At 40.0% G+C, this 24,265-nt stretch overlaps 1 protein-coding gene across 13 annotated transcripts in view; it reads left to right on the plus strand.

Annotated features, from left to right (window-relative positions):
* The window catches only part of NUBPL (nucleotide binding protein like), a 103,994-nt gene extending 87,449 nt beyond the window's left edge, over positions 1-16,545 (plus strand). For 10 of the 13 annotated variants that reach the window (XM_040560334.1, XM_040560330.1, XM_040560338.1 and 7 more), the window contains 2 exons: positions 3,045-3,127; positions 14,513-16,545. In XM_040560334.1, the coding sequence (XP_040416268.1) occupies positions 3,045-3,127; positions 14,513-14,575 (146 nt within the window). In that variant the 3' untranslated portion in view covers positions 14,576-16,545. The remainder of the gene's footprint in view (positions 1-3,044; positions 3,128-14,512) is intronic. The other 3 variants (XM_040560329.1, XM_040560341.1, XM_040560340.1) reach the window with 3 other exon arrangements.
* The last annotated feature ends 7,720 nt before the right edge of the window (positions 16,546-24,265 follow it).

A 24,265-nucleotide genomic window follows, 5' to 3' on the forward strand; every position in this document is an offset into this window, starting at 1 on the left:
CACAGAATGGTTTAGATTAGAAGGGGCCTTAAAGACCATCCAGTTCCAACCCCCCTACCATGGGCAGGACACCTCCCACCAGACCAGATCGCCCAAAGCCCCATCCAGCCTGGCCTTGAACACTTCCAGGGATGGGGCATCCACAGCTTCTCTGGGCAACCTGTTCCAGTGCCTCACCACCCTCTGAGTAAAGAATTTCTTTCTTGTATCTGATCTAAATCTACTCTCTTTTAGTTTAAAGCCAATCCCCCTTGTCCTATCGCTACACCTCTTGACAAAGAGTCCCTCACCAGCTTTCCTGTAGGCCCCCTTTAGCGGCCTTCTAGTGCCTATAAGGTTTCCCCAGAGCCTTCTCTTCTCCAGGCTGAACAGCCCCATCTACCTCAGCCTATCTTCATAGGAGAGGTGCCTCAGCCCTTTGATCATCTCCTCTGGACTCATTCTAATACATCCATGTCCTTCTTGTGCTGCAGGTCTCAGAGCTGAATGGGGTACTCCAGGTGGGCTCTCACGAGAGCAGAGTAGAGGGGGAGGATCACCTCCCTCACCCTGCTGGCCATGCTTCTTTTGATGCGGCCCAGGATACGGTTGGCTTTCTGGTCTGCAAGTGCACATTGCCAGCTCATGTTGAGCTCATCCAGCAACACCCCCAGGTCCTTCTCAGGGCAGCTCTCAATCCATTCTCTGCTCAGCCTGTATTTGTGCTTGGGATTAGATTATCCTGGCCCAGATGCAGGACCGTGAACTTGGCCTTGTTGAACCTCATGAGGTTTACACAGGCCCACCTCTCAAGCCTGACCACGTCCCTCTGGACGGCATCCCTTCCCTCCAGCGTGTCGACCGCTCTACACATCTTGGTGTCATTGGCAAACTTGCTGAGGGTACACTTGATCCCACTGTCTGTATCACCAGCAAAGATGTTAAACTGCGCCAGTCCCAATACTGACCCCTGAGAAACACAGCTCGTTTGTGTCCAGCGCTTCGACATTGAGCTTTTGACTGCAAGTCTTTGATTCAGCTCTCAATTCCTTACCCACTGAGTGGTCCAGCAATCAAATCCATGTCTCTCTGATTTAGAGACAAGGATATGGTGTGGGACAGTGTCAAATGCTTTGCACGAGCCCAGGTAGATGATGTCAGTTGCTCTTCCCCTATTCACCAATGCTGTAACCCTGTCGTAGAAGGCCACCAGATTTGTCAGGCACGATCTTCCATGGTGTACTTCCAAACTTTTTCAACGTTCTCCTAATAGAAGCAGCAATGGCTCTTTTTTTTTTTCCTGAGCACTTACGCTTTCGTTGCAGTCTAAAGTAAGTATCATCAGAAAAAAGTATTACGTTGATAACTTCCCATCGTGTTCTATAGTGAAGAATAGTACAAAACCTTCATCTTCCTCAAATCCTTATCAGCCAAACAGAGGCACAGATTTTTTGTCTTTTCGCTTCTGCATCATGTATAATGTTTCGATTTTTTTTTTAATTGGGTTTGCCTTTTGCTTTGTCTTCTGAATTGCACTTTTGCCCATACAAGTCCTGTTATGCTCATGTTGTGCAAACACATCTTTGCAAGCATTGGGAAGATAAGTTGCTGTTTTGTAATAGGATAAGTTTTTTTGTAATTGTCTGAGATTGTTATTAAACTGACAGTGAAGAAGTACTTTTTCCACTAATAAAACGTCCTTGGGGAAAAAAGTGAAGGTTAGTCCCTACACAAAATAATGGTAAGACCTAAGTTCTGGGAGATTTACAAAGTTACTCTTATTCTGTTAACAAAAACATTTAGTGTTAAAGGAAATTTTAAAGGACTCCCTATTTTTTTTGTTTTATTTTTTTTATTTTAATGAGTGAACAGACTTTATGCCTAAAGAAATTCATTCAGGACTGGGGGAAAAAAAGGCAACAATTAAATTTGAAGGAAATGGACAATAATAATCATAACAAACTGAATTCCTTCAAGCATTCAGCTCAGTAATGATGGAGCCACGGTTTTTGTCTGCTATTTATTTGGTTTTCATGTATTTTCATGCTTGCTTTCAATATTTTTTCCTTAACTAGCTTTGTTACTTCTAAGTTGTGAGTTTTTATACAATTTTTCTGACTGTTGTTTCTTCTTCTGACTATATTGAACTTCTGTAATCAATACTGGCTTCGTGTAGGTTAAATAAATTTTGCTAAATGTATGAATTAAATTGATACATCTTCTGAGACCACTCAAGATTGAACTAAGCATAGGCTGTTCTGTCTACATCCATCCGTGATGTAAAATACAGCTGTATCTTCCTTTTAAAAGAAGGTTGGTCTTCAATTCACCTCATAATTATCTATTATGATAATGAAGTAAACATGGGAACTTCATGTTTTCTTTAGTGCTAAAAAACTGTATTTCAGAAAGTGTGTTCCAGAACGGACCAGGGTTACTAACTGATTCTCCTTTAGAACATTCCTTTCCCCTCTGACAGCTCCTTGCTCGTTAGAAAGAATATAAAGATGATTTCTGTTGGAAAGAAAAAGGAACTGAATAGCTGCCTACCTTTTAATTGGATCCAGTGCCTAATAAGGGCAATGACAAATGTTGTTATTTGGAAATTAAGTATTCTAATAAGTTTTTGAACAGTGTTTGGAATCTTTAAAATGCATTGAAAAGAATATACAGTAAGGAGATAAGCTACACGGTAAGTTGCATGAGTATTTGCCTGGACACAAGCAAACTTTTGTATGTACTCAAAATAGTTCGTGTATCTCCGTTTGTCTTTTTCTGTGTATTCAGGAAGCCAAGAAAACAAACTGCCTTTCATCATTTATTGCAAAGCCTAGTCCTTCCTATTTGGAGAATGAAAAATCCAAAATAGGTTTGGTCTTAATCATGGATATATAGAAACATCTTTGCAGCCAATTTTCATTTTAAATGCTAATTTCTTGGTATTAAGTAATTCAAAGAATATCCTGAATTGGAATTTTATTTCAAGTCACTTTAGGGCTATTTTAATGAAACGTTTAAGATGTATTAGGTCTTCACATACATGTGTCTTGGTGTCTTTAATACAGGAGACATTCCACTGCATGTTAATATACGGGAGACTTGTGATTCAGGGCAGCCTGTTGTGATCTCACAACCTCAGAGTGATGCCGTAAGTTTGGTGCACTGCACTTAAAATAAGAAAAGCAACCCCCTTCCCACCCTCCACGTTCCTTTCCACCCTGCACACCCCCCCACCCCCCCCCCACCCCCAAAAAAAAAAAGTGAATGGGGAGCACTTCTCATTATTGCTATTAGAAAACAAACGTGTCTGAATGTAACAGAAAAATGAAATTCTGTAAGAGATTTTTGTCATTAAGCAACTTTGGCCCTTTGTTTTGGAATGCTGGTCATGGGTTCTGCTTGTGTGCATGTGTTTTTGCTTAATTAGTCCAAATCATTCAATATAGTGAAGATTTGATCCAGATTCTGGCATACTAAGAGGAGGAAGGTCAGTGTCAAGCCACATGAGACCTTGCAGCTAATGTAGGTCCTCAGAAACTGTCAGTTGAGCCTTTGGTAGTGGAGCCTGGAAACTGTCAAAGGATCCTATCAAAAGATGTTTGGAACAAAACCTGTGTATTGTCAGTACCTGGATTGTTTTCAGCTGAAAGTGAGGGAATTTGCACACAAGATGAAATGGATTTTTCTGTGCGTTTACCGTAACATTTTATTGCCAAAGGAAAATGTGGGTTGTTGAGGTGGTGGGAGTCAAATACGCAAGTCTCTGAGGAAAAGCAGTTGCATGTATGAAATTTCATTAACGCTTACACAGTAAGATTTTTCTGGTTAGTATTTTTTCTTGCCTCTCTGCTCGATTTTGTCCACCTTGCTTTGTAGGGTAGGGTGTTGTCTGCCACATTGTGTTGGCACAGTACATAGCGTGATGCAGCATCACTATTGACTGCTGCTTAGATGTTACCAATAAAAAAAAAAAAGAATAATAATGATAATAGGTAGTAGAATCTGTTAGAGATAAGCTAAAAAGTACATATAACCTTTCTAATACCATGATTGCTAGATACATGCTGAAATAACTTCTCCTTACTAAAAAAAAAATTGGGGTTTGCCAGGGGCATATAATCCAGTATCATTAACATACTAATCAGGATTCTAGAGAAATAGTGACTTACATTGTAGCACCTTATTTTTTTTCTTTTTCTTTTTTTTTGTTTGTTAGAGAAGCAGCAGCTGTTCGTTTCTAATTGATATTTTTGTAGTCTTCAACAAGACCTGTGCTGATCCTCTGTGGAATAATGTAGTGATCTTGAGTCTAGATCCTTGTGAAAGGAATCATTACAATCAATACTGTAGTTTCTATCTGGGAATTTTGATTGAAACTGCTAAGGTTTGAATAGATGTATAGCTTAGGTCAAAGTTGAAGCAAAACAGCTGAGCAAACCAAGATGGAAGGCTCACAGCTCACAGTATCTGAAATCTGTATTAACCAAAAGCGTGTAGCCTGCAGGAGTCTGAGCCTACATACACTCAAACGTGTAGGACAGCGTTCTGAAAATTAAGAAAGACAAGAGAGTCTGTAGGGTTGCCATCTGTTCCTTCTTGGACTATGTTCTTGGTAATGAAGGGAGGGGTTATAAGCACCATTTGTGGCAATTAAGTTAAATATGAAGAGGAATAAAGATTGACAAATATGTGTGACTCTGGGGAAAACTTTTAATATTCTTCTCTGCCATTGTGTCTGTGAGATAATCGTTCTCCTCAGAGAATGAGGGTTTTTTTTAGACTTTACTAATCTCTACAGAATGAAAAAGAATTTCCCTTTATTCCTGGTTTGCTTCTCATTATACAGACAGAAAGTGATTGTTGTCCTCTTATATTTTAAAAGAAAAATGAAATTCTTAGCACATAACTGGTGGTGGGAGAGGTCATGTAAGGTCAGATTCTAATCTTTAATACATGACACCCATCACCATGTTTCTCAAATAAAATAAAATTGTGCCTATTCACGCATGAACAATCGTAGTTTTTCAGATAGAGAACAATGTGCACTGAGCTGCTGAAATTCTCTCTCCTCTTGTCCCTTAAATTTACAGATTTTTGTATACAAAATTCTGTGCTGTCTTTGTTAGAACTCACTTAAAAATGAAATGCAGTATCACAGAACTGAAATAATACCTGGCTGATTCAGAGAGCGGGGAATAAGGATGATGATTGACTTCTCAGAAACCCAGCATGCAGTCACACCTTCTAAGCTTTATCAAGATTGGAATGGAGGGTTTTTCTAAAATGTTATCTAATACTTCTTTTTGCTTGCATGCATACCACAGGGTTCACCTTCTTTTGCTGATATGTAAAAGCATAGCTGTCACTCTACACTAGGATTTTAAAATGTATAAGCAAACTTGTTTAGATACTTTACTTTAAAGCCTAGTTTGTTTAGATGCAGCTGGTAGAAAAGGGAAACTAGCAGGAAAATTGCTAAAAACCGAAAGAAACCTTCCATAAAAAATAAAATTGTGTGTAGAAGTGTGGGTGTATGCACTTCTAAAGTTCTCCATCAAAAGGCACAGAATACCTGAGATTCATCTTCTTGTGGAAAGGGTTGCCTGTATAGCTAAAGGCTGTCAGGGTTTAATGGCTGAAGTTCTATTTTGGTAAAGCTTGAGTCTCCAAGGGATAATGTCCCCAAGGAGAAATAAACAATGCTGGTAAAATGATTTTTTTCTTTGTATAACATTGTCTATGTTAGTGTTTCTGTCAGCTGAGTTGTTTAAATTATAACTTTTTTTTAAGTCTTCATTGATAAAACTTTTTTTTATCTGCTGCAGAAGTGTACTGTGAAAATTGAATATCGCTGTACTCACATATTAGCCTAAATAACAGGGACTAGCCCAACAGAAAGATAGCAGGCAGACAGCAGCAATTGGTAGTGATCTAAGATCCTCTACAAGAAGCTAATCATTTCTTAGTTTAATCAACAGCAAGGACTTACCAGGCCCTTCTGGAGATAATTGAGAGTCTTGGGAGCATTTCCCTCCTCCTTCAAGCTGTGGAGGTGGGTTGGCTGGCTTTGTTGTTTGCTCACCCAAACGTATGTGAGAGTCTCTAGGCAGCAGAGGCTAGCAAAAGAAAATGATGAACACTGCTGAAATGGAAAAGTAGAATAGGGAATACAAAAGAGGAATCACTGAAACCAGGTGAGAATTGTTAGTGCTCAGATGTAGGGGAGCCTCCAATCACCAAAAGAAATCAGCAGCAAAAGAGGGGTTTGAAAGAGGCATTCTGAAACTTGCAGGTAAGAGGGCAGAAGCACAGCGAGAGGTGCAGAACATGATTAATTCCCATGGAGTTATTTGTCCACTACATTAATTGCTAAAATGCCCAGTAAACTCTCCATCAGTACTGAGGAAAATGTAAGTAGGGGTTTAAGAGCTCTTCCATCTATGAACACAACTCGGAGAGGTGTGGGGACAGTTGGTGGTTGTCTTATGAGCTCTTCCTGGTTGAAACTCTTGCGTATATCCCAGCCTTGATGGCCCAGTGGTTTGCTACTAGTACCTTGCTAGAAGAGACAGGTTAACTGTGAAGAACACCACTGAACGTGAAAATCCCATCTATCCCAAGGTCAAATAAACAACTCAAGCAAATTCAAAGTATATTTGCTGTACCAGTGTAACCATTCACCTTCTAAAAGCTAGGGAGTCTTGCTGGAATAGGCATTTCAGGGAGGAGACACGTTGGAGGCTGAGACAAGTAGGAGACACATTTCTAATCTTGGCTTGGGAATGAGATGATTTAAAAAAAAAAAAAAGTGGAGAGATGATACACCTCTAAGATTCAGGAGGATAGTATATTCAGCAGTGAAGTAATGACAGAATGAAGTTTAGATTTCACCTTCTTCCTTATTCCGTTATTAAAGAAATGGTGAGCCTTCGTGTCAGAAATATAACGAGGATAACTGCTTTTGAAAAAAGAAATAAAATCAGGAAACATGTAATGGTCAGCCAGGTCCTTTGTGTTTTCTTGCCACAAACAGGGCAAACTTTGAGTTCAAGCTCTTGTTCTGTAAAAATCAAGTAAAGTATATTGGAAAAGAATGGGAAGATGAAAGGGAACAAACGGAGAGAATCAGTAATAGCTTAGGGTGTCAGAACCCCAGATTGCACAGCCATTTGTAGATACGCACGAATTTATTTTCAGCTTGAGGAATTTGACTTGGGCAGGAGAAAAATCAGACTAGTCCTGGAGCAAGGATACCCGGACTTGTTGCAGGAAATCATGCTTAATGTCATCTTCTCCAGCTTGTCTTGAAGACCAGTGTATGGTACAAAAACCACACACAGTGGGGGATGTTCTGTTATTGTCTAGTTCACGTTTAACTACATGAAATGTGTCCAGTGCTCTTGAAAATTTCACTCATTGTGACTACTTAAAGTTTGGACTAGATGATTATCTTAGAGGTCTTTTCCAACCTAAAGGGTTCTACAATTCTGTGATATCTTGGTGAAGGAACGTGCTGTCTGTAAAATGCACAGAGCTCTGTAAGGGGAGACAGAAAGCCCAGTCTGGTGGAAAGAAGGAGCGCTAGGCATAAGCAGTCAGACAGAGGAAAGTAAGTCTGGTTAAAAATCCCTTTTCAATTAAATTAGAAATGTTACAGGCCTTAGTGTGGTCCGAAGGGACAGACGGAATTCATATTCATTCATTTTTGTAGAATTCTTTGTAAGGGTGAAGTGTGAGTAGGGTAAAAATGTACAAGCTTTTAAAGCTTTGCAAGAAATAGTTGGAAAAAAAATGAAATAGCAGTAGGGAATAATGTTTGCTGTTGTTTAGCTGTCATCAGTAATTCCATTTAAAAAGTGGTCTCTCCAGGGTGTGGTATCTTTTGAAAGAAAAGCAAACCCTGAAGAAGACTGCATGATATGATTTATAACATGCCTTACCATCAAGGCCTTCTCTGAATGATCACAGTAACACTTGGTATGTGTAGGTCTGAATCCTTTGTTCAGGCTGTAGATAGCACAATGCATCATCAGACCCTCATTTACACTTCATTCTGCTGCAGAAAATGCTGAGTGTTAGGATAGTTTGCTTGAAGGATGCTACTGTGTTGCATTTGAATTGCACTATTCTACTTAACCATGTTTTCTGGGCAGGATGTCTTTTTAGATATACATAAAAGCACCTGAGTGATGTACACATACAATGGCACCTTGAGGCTAGCAGTGTTTCCTGGCTGAGGCTCTATCAGAGGAAGGCTTGGCTTTTGCAACTACTTATATATAGGATTACAGGAAATTTCCATGTCCCGTGAGTACTAAGGCTTTTTTAAGGTACTATCAGGAAGCATCCACTTTACTTAACCATCTCCTGCATTGTAATTATTGTAATTTATGGATCAACTTTTATCATTTCATTAAGTTTCCTTTCTGGGCTGAGGCTTCCCTGCAGCGTGGCAGAATTTGCCAATTCATGCCAAGAAGACTTACAGAACTACCTAGAGGAAGACAGAGTAGGAAAGATTCTGTGCTTCTTGCAGCAATCAAGAATTTCTCTGGGTGACATAAAGTTATCTGGATTTGGAAGCTCATTTAAAGCTGTGTTTATCATCATAGCTCAGAAGGCACTAAAAGCATACCATGGTGAAATACAGACATCAGTGGGCAGCTCCAGACATGCACTGAAGATTGGAGTTGTGTCAAAGTCACAAGCAATTTCCATGAAAACTAAAGCTAAAAATCTGATCGAATAGAGAGTTTTGTGTCTCTTTTTTTTTAAGCTATCACCTAACGTTGCTTTCATGTGGGTGGTAGCCAAGTCTAGTGTTTGTCCTTATGATGGCCACTATCTGACTGGTTGCTTGTTGCCCATGGTTGCTAGTTTTCTTTAGTAATGAATAAAGTACAAGTCCCTAAGACTTCAGTTGTGCAGATTTAAATACTATATCCTTCTTTATAGGTTCAGTAGCATTCAATATTCTAGACAGTCAGGACTTGCATAAAATATCCCTTCCAACTCGGGATATTGTAAGATTCTCTATTTTTTGGGTGGTCCTTTGGGAACCCAGGAGTTGGATCCTTGTGGGTCCCTTCCAACTTGGGATATTCCGTGATTTTCCTTTGGATTGCTAAGCCAGATTAATAGCCATTTTAATAGTCTTGGAGTTCTTTAATAGACGTTAGAAAGCATGTCACTAAGTGGAATTATGCTCTTTGGTGTTCTTGGCCCACAAGCAAGTGATGGGATCAGTATGCTTTTTCTGAGTTGTTGGTATGCGGTGGTTTGGGGGAAGGCAAATGTGATACCAGCTCTTATCTGTTTTGGTTTTCCTAATGGGTAAATGGTATTCTGTAGTTGTGTGTCCCTCTTATTAGACACTGGCAGCCTCTGCAGCGAGCTGTTTGCGACCTGAGATCTGTACTTCAGTGAAAATGAACCGCAAGGCAAATTAGCGGGTCAAGCCGAGCCAATCCACGGGAACAGGGCAGAGTCAGCTATAAACTGTAAGCTCATTTTGCAGTTGTCTTAGGAGTGATGCACACATACCTCATGGGTAAGAATTTGAAGGAGAATTAAATGCTGTAACTGAAAGGCTCACATTTTTCTAAGATTACTATAGGGCTTAATTAGATGGGGTAATAAAAAGATCACTTGCAGTTTAAAGCCAGTTCATGTCTATTATTCCATACCAGAGCACTGAATCAAGATGTTCTGATTTATGTCAGCTAAGTAGGACTTATTGGTCCTTTTCTTGACAAAGTTTATTACAAGTTCTCCAATTCCTACCTCAAGATCTGTGCTTCATCGGTGGTGCCCTCTCGGTCCTGAGAAGATTTGTCATTTAAGGAACACTGCAGTCTTTTCTGACAGTGTTTGTACTAGTTTTTTGAGAGGTGAAAAGTCTCTCACGTGGCCATTATATAGCTCTGTTGACTCTGAACATCACCTTCCATCTGTCTGCCCTCACCGCTGTTGCGCTCAGACCCCACCTGGGCAGCACTTGTAACAAAAAATGTGGTTTGTTTTTAGAGCATTCTGTGTCTCTGTGCACTTCTTCATCCTCTCGAAACAGGAAGAATGTTTGGCTTGCAGCTAACTGATATGTTACTAGTAAATATAAGCTGTCCATCAAAAAAAAAAAGCTTTCAGAAGGAGCCTTGAAAGCCAATCCTTGAGAGCTTCCAAATCATGAAGGGAAAAACTGATCTGTAAAGCTCACTTTTATTTTATAAAAATGAAAATGGTTTTCAGTCATGAGTAAGGACTCATCCTTTACATTCTCTTCTGTCTTTCCAACCAAAAAGGAATGAAAATCATTCTCCATTTTCAGTTGTAATCCCTCTTCTTTTCTGAGTAATGACGGAGTAAATAACTGAACTGAAGGGGCTCTAGTACCTGTGAACAGATGCCACATTAAATAGATTGAGAATAGGAGAAAAAGCTCAATACGTATAGAGTAGTGTTTATTTAATGAAAGGCATATTGAGTTACTGAGATTCCCTCTAGACCTTTCATGTCTGCTGATGTTATGTTGCTGCTGAGGGACTGGTCCTCACTCATAGTTGAATGACTTGTTGAAAGGCTTGAAACAGTTGATTTTCTCAAAGACTGGTTACTGGTGGAGACCTTGTAAGGAAATGAGACTGTTCTGTTCAACATACAAAGTAGTTATCTAGGGAAAAAATAATTAAAAAAAAAAAAAAGCTGCTTAGAGTGGATAGCAGGTTAAGAGACTGCTGGTAATACTAGGACTAGGTAACACTAGCATGCTGGCTGCAAAGAGTTGAAACTAGCCTCCTGTTACTACATGGCAGATCAGATACATGGCAAATGGAAGTTAGTGTACATAAATGTGAAATCATTGCCCAGACACTCGTGAACATAGTTGGGGCGGGGGGCACATGGAAATGTCATTTACTGAGATCTTGACAGTTAGGGAACACTTAGGGAATCAAATCTCCCAAGCGGGATATCTGGTTGCTGTCTGGATGGTTACGGAAGTTTCTCTTATGAGGATTCTTGTCAGTCAGTAGTGTCTTAGCTGCCTCAAGTGAGACTCCCAGAACCCCTGTTTAGCTCAATTTTAACAGTGGAGCTAGTCCATGATCCTACATGAGTACTCCAGCATATGCATGATCCATAGCTGTTGATTATCTGTGCACGAAACATCTCCCATTTTAACTATGTACAAAACCACTGTCCCTGCAGCTGCAGGAACAATATCTGCTGTGTATTTACAATTATCTATGTGCCATTTGGTCAATTCTGGAGCAGAAACTGCCTGGGTAGTCTCTGAAAGGGTCCGGGTTTTCCATTCAGGTTGTTAATTGACTCATTGAAACTTATGAATTGATCTGTGCAAAGGGGGAGCTGCCTGCAGGACTCTTCAATATAGTCCAAAATTCCCACCTGGAGAACTCCTGCACTAATTAGCGTAAGTGCAGGCAGTTTGATTTCAGTCAGTCACTTTTTTTGAAGTTTATCTGTTGTCCCAGATTGATCCATTATCTCATCTATGCAGATGGCTAGCTGGGGACTTGGTAGACTCCCCAGGGGATTAATAACTAAGTGTACTGGGTGTTGCACGTGGGCACAACTGTGCTACCCAACTGCACTGCAATTATACCTATAGGACTAGTTTGGATTTTCCTGTACTGTGGAATGAAATCTTTTTGTTCTGTTCTTCATAAAATAAAACCCAGGGTTTACTCTCATTTCTCACTTAATTTTTTTTCAGCTACGTGTTATTGTGATCATTGGTCCCTGGGCATTTGGCCCAAAGTAATGTAGTCCAGAATAAAAATATTGTAAGATTTTAGATGCAGTCCTTTTAAAGCTAACATCATTATTTTTTAAAAATGTTATATAAGTGACTGAGATTTTCTATTATGTGTCTTTTGGTGAGTGAGCCTGCAGTGCCACAGCTGTTATTTTGTAAGTGGCCTGGTGGACCAGAATGACTTATCAAAGAAATTGAAGGAAAGATAAGTGTAGAGAATGTAGCAGAATTAAACAGCAAGGGATATTACAATGAGCAAATATTTACAGCCCACCTTACTTGCAGCTGTGGTGTTCTCTCTGTAGTGCAGTGTCTATTCCTTGCTTCTCGGGTCATTATTCTATTACATGCACAATCTTTATGAGGTCTTGCAGATTATAACAGCACACGTCTCTTGGGAATAATTATGCTTCCTTTTATTCTCTGGAATGAATTAGTGTGATCTAAATAGCCATGAGGGGGTATAGGTTGTAGGTTTTTAAACATATGTGATGTTCACAAAGTAAATGAAGTAATAGTGGTATCTAATTTTTTTAATTGGTGCTATTTAACAATGAATAAAGGACTAACTAGGACAGAATAGTTCCCTTGTAGATATTTTGTCAACTTATGTACTAAGAAATGTAAAAGCTACTCTGGAACAAGAGCCATCTTATCTGTGATACAAAAGGCTGAGCAGAATTCAGTTCCTCAGAATCCCTTATAAAGAACCTCCAGTTATAGATGTACTGCCTGGATTTAGCACTGCCTTATAAGCGTGCAAGCTGACACACGGCTTAATGGTTTTAAAGAAGCCTCTTACATGTAGTTTGTGAGAGTCCTAAATAGAGCATTATGGACTAAGCCCGTGGAGGAAATACACATGAATGGTACTAGTCTTCTGTAGCTTTCTGAGTACGTTCTAACCACAATCATCATACTATTAGAACTGCATTTTTAATCTCTTTAACAATAAGTATCAAGAGAGGTTACAAGAGAATAAAACTGTCTAAAACATGCTGAACTTTAGAATGGGAAATACTGCTCTTTCGCCATATGTCAGAATGCATTATAATTCTTGTTTAAAGTAAGTCTTAGCTTTGTCATGGTACAGCTAGAGGATACAACACTGATCACAGCTTAAATCTTATGAGTAACAGATATGGATTACACACTTGAGCATTTCAGGATCAAGGCCTTCACTTAGTCTGCTGTGCGTTTCATCTGTTATCTGCATGTAGATGGTGTCTGCGTTCCTTACAATCTCAGAAAATTACTTGATTTAGTCTTAGGAGTATCTGAGCACTGAGGCTGGGAGTGCCAGAAAAGAAAACTGTCAGGCAAGGAGCAAAGCTTAGAAGAGAGGAGGCGTGCTGGGGTGCCTGCAAAAGGCTCCTGCCAGCATGCTCAAGACAGCTGGTGCTGGTGGCCTGAGCAGGACACAGACTTTCTCGTCCTGCCCCTCAAGCTCTGCCCTCATGTATTTGTCAGCTTATTTGCTATATTAAAAGCTCATGAGGACTGCAAGGTCTAACTTGAGGTTAGAGTCATCTACGAGTTCTGCAAGAGGGAGGCAGGGGAGAGCAGTGCAGTAGGGAGTATTTTGGTGATTTCTTCTAGTTATTTAAGAAGGAAGAACTTATTTCCCCATTTAGGGAAGGCTGTCAAAATGGGCTCCAAATGCAGGCTTATTTGAGAAGGTGAAGTGGTGCCTTGGTTACAATGTAATGGAGCAGAAGCAGGCTGAACAGTAGAAGAATCTTCTGTTTACTCTACAACCACAAAACGTGATGCACCAGCTGGAAATAAATTGAGGCACGACAAGTTCAAATTACAGATGAAGTATAAATTTGTAACAGTGGAAGCAATCTCTGAACAGTGTAGATGATATACATATACATACACATTTAACACAAGATACTGTTTTACTTGAAAATCTTTATATCAAGGTCAAAGACCTTTCTAAAACTTACGTTCTGTTTTGTCTGTGAGTTATTGAGCTTGATAAAGAAATTACTGGCTTTTCATTTTGTAGTTTGTACTGTGTTAAAGGCAGTCGTTTTATATATCTTTTGACGTTGCATTTATGAATATTCAATGTTAGCCCAATCACGGTCCCAGCCACGTCATTTTTCAGAGATGATAGAAGTAAGCTTGAATTGTGTCATTCCTGATAGTCTTATGGTTTTGTCTTCTGCCCTCCAACTTAGAGCATCATACCACACGCCACAGGTTGGTGTGAGAGTGAGCTTTTGTAGGGATTCTAGTATTGCAGAATTAGTTCTTTCCAATGCCCACTTCAGCCTCTTGGAATGATGTCTTTTTTTTTTTTTTTTAATCCTTAATGACTTAATTCTCTTAATTTTTTTATTGGATTTTTTTTTCCTGATTCTCTGTCTCAATCCTGTGTACAGTTCATCTCAGTCTTCGAGGTGAGGGGAGTTTATAACTAAGGGGACCTGTGGGACTGGAGTTTCCTTCCATCTCAGCACCTCTCCTCTGGAAGAATATTGATTGTTTACCATTTAAGACAGATTGTTCAGTCAAGCTCTAAGAATAATACTAAAGTGTTGTACCCCCAGTATTTTACATAATGCTTGTACTTATTTTATGTATTAGAGTATAACTTTCCTGAACACAAAACTAGCTGAATAGAACACATTTATTATAACATTTTTCTTTTTCTTTGAATATGTGTGAAAAAAATATACTTAACAAGATGTATTGCTTCATATAGAAAATGAAAGGTTCTAAATATATATGTTTCTGTTTTTACAGGCTAAAGCATATCTAAAGATAGCTATGGAAATAGTAAGACGACTGCCAGTACCTCCAGCTTGAAGTGTTTATCACAAACTAACCAGCAAAGTGATCTTTTGGTGTGGCTAACACAAGAGTCCTGCTACTTAATTCTGTGGACACCAGTCTTTATGAAAGAGCTTTTCTGGGAATTAATTTATCAGAGTTTAAATTATGATTGTCATATTTACTGGTTTCCAAATCATTATTTGGCCATGTCCAAATGGATTCAAGTATGCAGAAGATGATAGATGATACGTAACTGCTGGATTGTAACGTCATCGAGCAAGAAGGGACAAAGTACATCTTTCTTATGTGCCCTGTTTTAAGGTCAGGAATGAAAAACAGCCTCTCCAGCCAAGCAGAATGAGGAGAAGGATGTCAAGATATAAGACCTACTTAAAAAGTGACATTTGCAATGCTATAATTTCTGTAAATTTTCGTTGAGCTTTTTACTTGCTGAAACCACCAAGCTGACCTTAACCTGTGCAAAATTTTAAGTAGAAAATTCAGTTACGTAATTGCAGTACATGTTGCATTCGTCTTTAAATAAATAAAAGATAGATCTGCATATACTCTGAAGAATTCTTATGATGGATCATGAAAAAATTCATTTGTTATTGGATAATGTTCGATCATGAAGTAATTCAGTCTACTGGGTAATGGATGACATGACCCTTAGGCTTATTTCTTGACTGCTTTGCATTATAATGGACCCAGACAGAAGACAAGGTAACTGAGGTCTTCACTGAAAATGCCAGAGCTCAGTTTGCCAGGGGATGCGAACATTCAAGATACATTAAATTCATGATTGCATGTTCCTCTTACAATGCAGCAACTTGGAATTTAAGTGTAAAGATACAGTTCTGAAGCAAAGAAAACTTTGGTCATCAAACTGCACAGCCTTCTGGTTTTCTTTTTTTATTGCCTTATATTCTGTGATCTTTATTTTTGTGTTGGTGTGTTGAAGTAAAAGAATATGCCTTCAGGGAATGAGTTCCCATTCACAGTCAGATGTTTGAGCTGACATTTAGGCTTTTTCATCCACCCAGTAAAGTATACGCATCCTAAACATGCATCTTAACCATACAGGGAGCTTAACCACACTAAGGAGTTCTGCTATTGATCTCTGTGGGACCAAGATTTTTCCCTGTAGTCCAAATAATTATACATACATTTTGAATTAGTTGTTTTTCCTTACTGAAGCGATACAAGATAAAAAGTTGGTATCCATTTACATTAGGAACATTAAAATCGTATTACCCGGAATTTAGATGGGGAAGGTAGGCCTAAATTATGGGTTGAATTTCAAGCTTAGTTGATTTTGCAGATACATAAGTTATGTACTCCTAAGCCTTATTTTATTTTATTTTTCTTCAAGTCTGTTTCTATACATGTACATGAGCCTTCCCTTCTGTGCACTGTCCCATGCGATCACTTATTGGTGTTTTGTTTTTTCAGTAGCATGTTAGCCCAGGCCTGTAGAGTTGACACAAATACTCAGATCCTTTCAGTTGTTGAATAGATTTTACAAAAATTAAAGGTGGCTCAATGATCTGTTTTTTATTTTATTGATAACATTTTTTTTTATTGAGTTTTTCTGTACATATTTTTTTCTGCTTTAGCTATTGTAATAGTTGATATTTATGTCTACAATTAATCCTGTGGTGGCTTTGGAATAGTAGAATCAACATTTTCAGTGGGAAGAATGGGAAAAAGATCATCTTCTGAACCTCACTCTAAAAAAGTTTGTGAGTGTCTCTGACACCTAATTCATGTTGAGCGTGGGTGAACAATGAGCATACAGATACAAGGTTGGTTGTTTTTCCTTTATCTCGTTATTTCTTGGGTAGTTGATGGTTGAAATTTGCTTTAAATGTCCTTTTTTAACTCATTTTTACTTTTTCTCCTCCTGTAATGAAGCATTTGCTGTGTTGAATCTTTCACCTGTAGAATTATTTTAATGCATTTTTATCAGTGAAAGAGGTTGTGATTAAATATGATCATAATTCGCTTCTAGCCCAATCTGAAAATTCATATTTAAGACTTTTGTGGAAGGATTGCACAACATAACCGGTGAAAGGTGATTTATTGATTAAAAATTGTTGGTCACTTAAAATATATTTAATTGTACAAAGGATCATCAGACTTAATAGGACATTTTTGCATTTAAGGGTAACAGTGTTCAAACCAAATTTAAAACAAGAATGTATTTGCTTTACTTTCCCCATTCTCATGGGTGAAAAAGCATGTTTTCCAGTCCTGCTCCTGCAAAGGAATTGAAGGCCATTGACAGGATGTTATCGCTACTTAATGTTACAGAAACGCATATTTTGTGAGTATGGAGTGCACTGTTAAATATTAATGACTTCTCATTTTATACTAGATCATAAAATCTCTGATACTCGTTATTGGATGGGAGGGTGCCTCAGTCAGAGGCTGAGCGGGAGACACTGGCATTTAACCACACGTTTATAAATACAGGTCGTAGCCTTGACACACAGCGGTGTTTGCTCTTTTCGGCTCCAATATTTTACTTTCATCTCTGTGATATTTCCTAGTGTACTGCTACATTTTTTTTTGGTGAAAGTGCTAATCCTGGCAAGAGGACCCATATTTCCTAAACTGCATGGTTAGGTGCTCTTTGCTCAGGAGCAGCGGAGACTGTTTTGCAATATTACTGTGATCATGAGTTACCAGCACGGAATTACCCAAGTCTGCAGTGCTGTAAATTGCACCTACGCACTGCAGACCTCCTGGAGAGGTATGGGGACAGAGGGGACCGTCTGTCCCTGCCGCCTCCTCTATGCGCAAGGTTCCCCAGGCCGCCTTGCAGCACTGCCCTAGCTGCGTGAGGGGGCTGCAGTTGGTTCTTTGCTGTTCAATACACAGCCCTTTGGGTAGCGAACACGGTTGTTTGCAGATAATTCCTGTTGTTTCTTGGGTGGGGAGTCTACAGGCTGTCTCTTAACAAAGTGCATTTCCTGGCTTTCAGAAATTACACTTTTGCTGAAGTTGAAGCTCAAAGCAGATATAAAACTGTTCAGCAAAGTGTTTCGCTATGAAATTTCCACTGCTATGTTCAGATCGCTGTCAGCTGTTTAGCCATGAAGCCTATGGTTTGTGCATTCCTTCAAATGGTAAATTTCTCCTCACAATAGCAACAACACTTTTCAATTGTTCTTTGAAGTTACAAGAGGAAGGTAGTTTACAAATCAATTTTTTCTCATTCAATTTGAGTTCAAACTACAATGCATTTTAGTTGCTGCGATTGATAATTATGGGGATGAAATTAGGAAGAGAAGCAGCTGATCTTCAGTGTAGTAACAAAACAAAAAGTAATTCTGAACTGGCTTCGAATTAGACTCACTTGGATCCAGTATGGCAGGTGATTTCCCCCATAATATCCTTCCCTGAGTGAGTATGGTTTCCATCTGGACCTACTCCAACTCCCTGTTGGGTTTTTCTGCTGGTGCTGCTGTTGGCGCTGGTTAGAGCAGGCTTTGGTCTGATGGTCAGCTTCGTTCTGGTTGTTGCTGAGCCCCGTACCGTACACCGCAGGCTGCAACAAAGGGGAGATAAAAGGGAAGGAAGAAGATTGTCGTGCCAGTGGGAATATCTCCAGGTTCCCAGAAGACCCTTCCTTACTAACACCGGGCTTGCCAGGGTGAGAATACGTGTGGGAGAGAAGCGTCAGGAGAACAACAACAAAGGAGAAGCCTCTGTTGCTTAGGTGAAAGATTAGAGAGCAGAATCGATTCGCAAAGGCACCTATGATGCTGTGCAACGAGATAAAGGGGATTTAGGTGCTCCAGCTGTGCGGAGCTTCTGTAGTAGCAACTGCAGCCCTAGGACTGGCATGTGAGCTCCTGACTTGATGGCTTGGGTACTCCTTTAACAAAGGGAGCCAGGCACTGCTCCCATCTCTCCAGATGTCCTTGGTGTAGGTGGGATCTCCATGCTTACATTTCCACAGGGATTGCACTGAGGGCGCAAAAACGTGTCTCGTGCCTGGCTTTGGCTGAGCTCCTAAACTTAGGAGAGCTCCTCAGGCATCTGGCTTAGTCTTCGCTAAGGACAAGCAAGGAGCATGCATCATTTCTGATAAAACTGTACTGCTTGTAGAAGAAATAAGGAACTGAGTCCTAATCACAGCTGACGCTTTTATCTTAATGACTTGTGCTGGACTCTGATCCTTGCTCGCAGCATTGCTGATGAATTTTACTGAACGAGTCTGTGAACAACATACCCAGCCAGTCGTTAGGGTGACGTCTGGCACTGCAGCCGCTCACAGGCTGGAGGAAAGGTGGCGAGGTTCTGCTTTTGGTTTTGGTACCTGTGCATCAGCTGAGCTGCTCACAGCCACGTCTGGGCCCGTGTTGTTGCCATTACTCGTATCTAGCAGGAGTGTTTCCTGCTGGAGATGGGTAGGCAGAGCGGCTCCTGCTTGAGGACACATGACAATAAGATGAATCTGAATTGCTGATTTAATTTCAGAACTGGCTTATAATGAGAAGAGTTATTCCTTATAATGAGGATTATTTTTTATTTTGGTAGCATATCAGCGAAGGCACCAGTATGTCAGACACATATCAGGGAAACAAAGCAAAAGAAAAAAAATGGTTCAAAAAGTAACTTTCAGCCTAAGTTTAAGACCTATCTTTTTTTTTTTTTTTGGTGGGTTCTGTTTTACATTATAAATATATTGTCTGAAAGAAAGTATATACAAAGGTCTGTATTTTTCCATTATCTTTGCATATGCAGTGAGGCTTTCTCTTCAGTGTGAAGAGGACAGGCACGGCTTGTCATTCCTCATGCACCTATTGCTCTGTTTCTCTGTTTATATGAGCCTGGATCTGAATACCCACTTTAATCAATGCAAATAAATGACTTCTCCTAGGGACTACGTGAGCCTTCAAACAAACTAGTGGGGAGAACATCTGTTGTCCTTTAATATTGTTTGGAGGACTCACAGATTTATTTGAAGTGCTTTCACTCGTACCACTGGGATTTTCTAAAACTTGTGTTATTTCCTGTGGTCCAGGGGTTGCTTCGTCTTTTCCAAGAGACAGACAGAAGACTTCTCACACTTGCCTACCCCACGTACGCTTCCTACTACTAAGTAAAGGTCTATTTTAAGAATACAACCTTCTGATTATTTTTGATAGTGTTAGCTTATTAATAATAGCCTTTTTTTAATGGCATTAGACTACTTTTCCCTTTTTCCTTTAAAGGATTTCCTTTTCAAATTAACATTAAAGAAATACTATAACATAATTTTAAGGCCCCAATTGCCTGCTATTTGGTTGAAATAAAGCATGAGAAACTTATTAAGCCAAGCCTACACACTGCAGATATGGAGTGTTCCTCAAGCGTGTGAATGTTACAAACGTTGTTACAGTAAGTGAAACTGTTAAAATGAACCAAAGTTGAAGAGCCTGAACACTTTCCTGCTCCGCAGCGAGCGTTTTGACGGGGGTGTGAGACCTGTTTTGTAGGGTGTTCAGACAGGCCGGGTTGAGCTGTGTTGTTTTATCTGCTGGATCAGGAAGTGTCTGCGTGCCTCCTTCTCGAGGAGGGATTTCCATACAAACAGCCTTTGTCTCTGCTTTCTTGAGGCCTCTAATTAATTTCGTTCTAGATTGGGCCAGGGAGGATTTGGGTTCATACTCACCACTTCCTCTTGCCAGATAATGGGACCCAATGGCTATTTTGGAGAGTTACTTTTTAAAACGAGCATTAAAAGACTGGGGAAATGTGCCTTGTAAGCATCTAGGCTTTGAAAACTCAGTCTAATAAACCCGCGTTTATTTGTGAGTGTCAGCACTGCTGCCATCTCTTTTGTAAAGCCTTGCTATCCTAAGCTTTTAGAAAATCTGTGAATTTGTGGCTTGTTTGCGCTTTTTTTTTTATCAATGCATGTTTTACAGACGCATTCCTTATTTAACATAGATACTGCTGCTTTGCTTCTGGCTTAATTCCTCTACGATGTAAATAAAACTTTTTCTGAAGCAGATTTCCTTGACTGTAGGTAACACATCGAGACAGCTCTTACTCTACAGAAAGAAGTGATGGCACCGAATGCGGAAGATGCTGAATGCCATCTTCCCTCTTGGGTTAATATAGGAAATTGTAATCACTGTCTGTGTATGCTGTTGGTTTTGTTACCCTGATGGGAAATACAACCTCACTAATAGAGAATGAAACTGCTGATGAAGTGCCTTTTAATTATTAAGAAGTGGTAGTTCATGAATGTTGAAAACAATACACATCAGAGTACTTTAAATAAAGTATTCCTATTTTACACTTTTTAAAGTTCAGCTTTTAAGGCAGACAAGTGTAGTAATGAAGACATTTGGACAAACTCTGCTGATGCCGTGGATTGCTTTCCAGTCCTGAGCAGTTCTGCCATGTTCACAAAGAACGACTCACACAACGTCAGTGTCTGTGTACAAGATGCTGTACATGAGTTTGCAATAGCGGATGGTAAGGGGGAGAAGTGATGAAGTGCCGGTGTTCGCTTGGAATGACCTCATGCCAGGAAGCAATAGGAGTTGGTTTGGCACAGCAAAAATACACGCAGAATTAGGTTTTAGTGAAGGCAGATGGGTCAGGGCAAAGCAGGGGATGCCTTATTAGTTTGTAAGTGTGACTGGCGTATGAAGGGAAATGTTTATACTGTCAGAAAAAAAATAATGAGAAAGTAACTGTTCTACTTCTGACAGAAATTGTGCAGATAGGGAATATGTGACCTGGAATGCCCGGCACCCCAGGGACCTATTGATCCTGGTGCTTCGGAAATGTGGTGGGACAGAATAATTGGATCACTGCAGGTCATGGGGAATCCTGATCTGTGGCACTACTTTTTCATGGTAGTGAAGCTACAGAAATATGTATTTATTACAGGGCAACAGTTTTAAAACAACATTTACCATAAAATGTTACTTGAGAAATTAGACCAGAATAAATTAACCTGAAATTTCCTCTATTCCAACCCATTTTTTGTTAGCGCTATACAAAGTGTTTCTTGTTTCCTTTTTCAGCAGTTTACTGCTGTTGGTTAGTAGATAAAAATAATTGTGTACAGGGGCTCCTAGAGAGGATTGCATCCTTTGAGGTGACGTTGTATAATTTTCTTCCAAATAAAATGATGAACAGTAGGGTTGTTCCCTATTTTCTGTTTTGTGTTGGGGAACCTGCAACAAGAAAAGATCCCCGCTGACTGTCATTTTGGGTAGTTGGGTGGAACTCCTGTAACCAGTAGCTGGTCATATCTTGACAGTACAAACACACAACCCTTAAAAAGCTCTTTTTTTTTTTTTTCTTCATGAATGTCTTCGTTAACCTTATCTTCTTCCTTGGCATAGGAACATATCAAACTGGCAGATAAAATGCCAAGGGCATGTGAGAGGCACAAGTTAATTGTCACAGCCAAGGATAGAAAACCTATCTGCTGAGCCCAGCTGCTAGTGCAGTGTGTGCGGGCACCGATACTGCGGGAGCCAGCAGCACTAAAGTGGTGCCACCGAGGTTTCACCTCCTTAGGTGGCTCCCGGGCTAGTTCTGTGATTTCATCTGGAGAAAGTTACACCCTACAGTGGCAGCATTAAACCTTTAGACTTTATGTTCCTGTTCCCTCACACAGGAAATGACTCACTCAAGTATTATTCTTCGTGTTGTGATCTATTCTTCCCGAAAACTAGGAATCTATTTACTTTCTGATGTATCAGTGCTTCTTATCAGACTGTGCCATATCCGTGTGCCAGGGTTGGTGCTGGTCGCTATTTATTAGTAGTTTGTGGGTGTTGTGTCTGTGGGAGCCCAGGTGCTGTGTAATGCTCAGGAGCCCTGCTCTCCCTTGCACCTGACAGGTGTCACGGCCTGCGATCGCTGCTTTGATTGCTTCCCGTAGAAGTAGTGCTGTGGTATTTGTAGTCAGCATTTTGTGGGGCCCTGCATGTCGGAAGCGTTACCACCGCTCACAAGACGTGCAGGTCAAAGGCCGCACCAAGAACGGCCCCTCAGTGCTGACCCCTTAGCGCTGACATCTGTGCCTCGTAACTGCGGCACCCTGGGAAGAGCTGCTGGGAGAGGGGTGGAAATGGCAGCACCATCTGCCTGGCGTGGTCTCGAAGGGCTCCTTAGGGCCCTGGGCACCCAGATAAGTGAGGGCCGATAACAGGGTATGAGGAAGTAGACTTCCGTATTGCATTCAAACGTGAAATGGGAAAGGAGGACCTGGAATCTCTGTGCTGTCTCCTGGCCTTTTCACAAGGAAGAGCACTCCTTTGAATGGTGTAAACTATGGGTTTTAAGTCGCATGGTTTTGGTTTTGGTAAACTGTGTCTTTATAAAAAGATAATGGGTTTCTGTGCACGTTTCATCCATACCTATGGCTATGTGTTATTTTTCAATTAGGTTGAATATGCACTCATATTCTTGTGTTCTCATACCCTGGTTGCCTGCTAATGCACTGACCATGATAATTTTAGTGCTATTGCTTACTGCACCGTTTTGTAAAGTAGGTAATTATTTGCAGTACCTCTTCTGCTTTTCACTGGGGCTCTACTACAAGTTAAAATAAAAGTAAATGTGATTTGTTTATTAGCTAATTGTATATTTTCAGAAAACCCTTTTCTTAATTCTAATGTCTATTAATCAAGCAATACTATGAGAAATGTCTTCCCATTTGCTCTCTTTTATTGTCCCAAATTCTTTTGAAAGAGTGTATATTCATAATCTCTAAAAGAACTTTTCTTTTAAAGAAGTGATAGTGTTAACATGGTTCAACTGAAAACCAAGACTCAGAACTGCTGGCAGTACAGTTTTATAGTTTCTGATGGGGCACATGAAATGCATATTTTCTGTAACCTGTGCTCTCTAGCTGAGTACCACTGAAATACAAAATAATAGAGTCTCGCATTCATGGAGGCAAGGAAGTTATCAACATAAATGCAAAGAGGGTATTTGTTGTTTGCGTTATAGCAGAGAGATGGTAAGAAGTTGCTTGCATTTCAAAGCCAAGTGATAAGAGTGGTGATCTCACTGCAAACTAGAAATGTTATGACTTCTAATCTCTGATTCTAAATAAGAATTCATTTCACTCCTGTGATGTGTTGTGGAGAACCAGATCATGGTCTCTGTAGGTGGCCAGCTACTGCTTGACAAGTCATGCAGCGGTGAAGTTTCCTAGCAATTAACGTCTTCCTCTTGAGAGGATTAATTGCAATTTAAGATCTATTGATTGGCATTGCTGTATACAAACAATTTTATTCAACTGCTGAAATTGCTTTAAAAACCATTCCTAGAATGTTGACCCTGCAGGAATTTTGTCCCATAAGACATCTATTTACAGACTCTAATTGGACAGGTGGTCCAAATAATTGACTGACCTCCAATTTGAGGGGCACACTTTTGCTATGCATGGGGAGGCATAGATTATAAGGTTGCACTGATTTCACCATCTTGTGTAGGAGACCTCGTCTGGGCTCGCTTCAAGCTTGGCTTCTTGTAAGGGAGTTTTGAGCACTGGTGCTCTTTTAACAAGCTACAGTGGAAGATATTCTTGTGCAGTAGGGACTCCTGCTAGAGCAGAAATACTGTCAAGGCTAATTCATCCTGGAGCGTGTATTAACTGCTCATTACCAGTGTTTGTCATTATGTTTTTTCAGCTGTTGTTTTGATGTAAGCACAGTCAAGTGATCTGACAGCAGTAAATCGCACTGCTTTTAG

The sequence above is a fragment of the Cygnus olor genome, chromosome 5 (genome assembly GCF_009769625.2).
Source record: "Cygnus olor isolate bCygOlo1 chromosome 5, bCygOlo1.pri.v2, whole genome shotgun sequence".
Lineage (NCBI taxonomy): Eukaryota > Metazoa > Chordata > Aves > Anseriformes > Anatidae > Cygnus > Cygnus olor.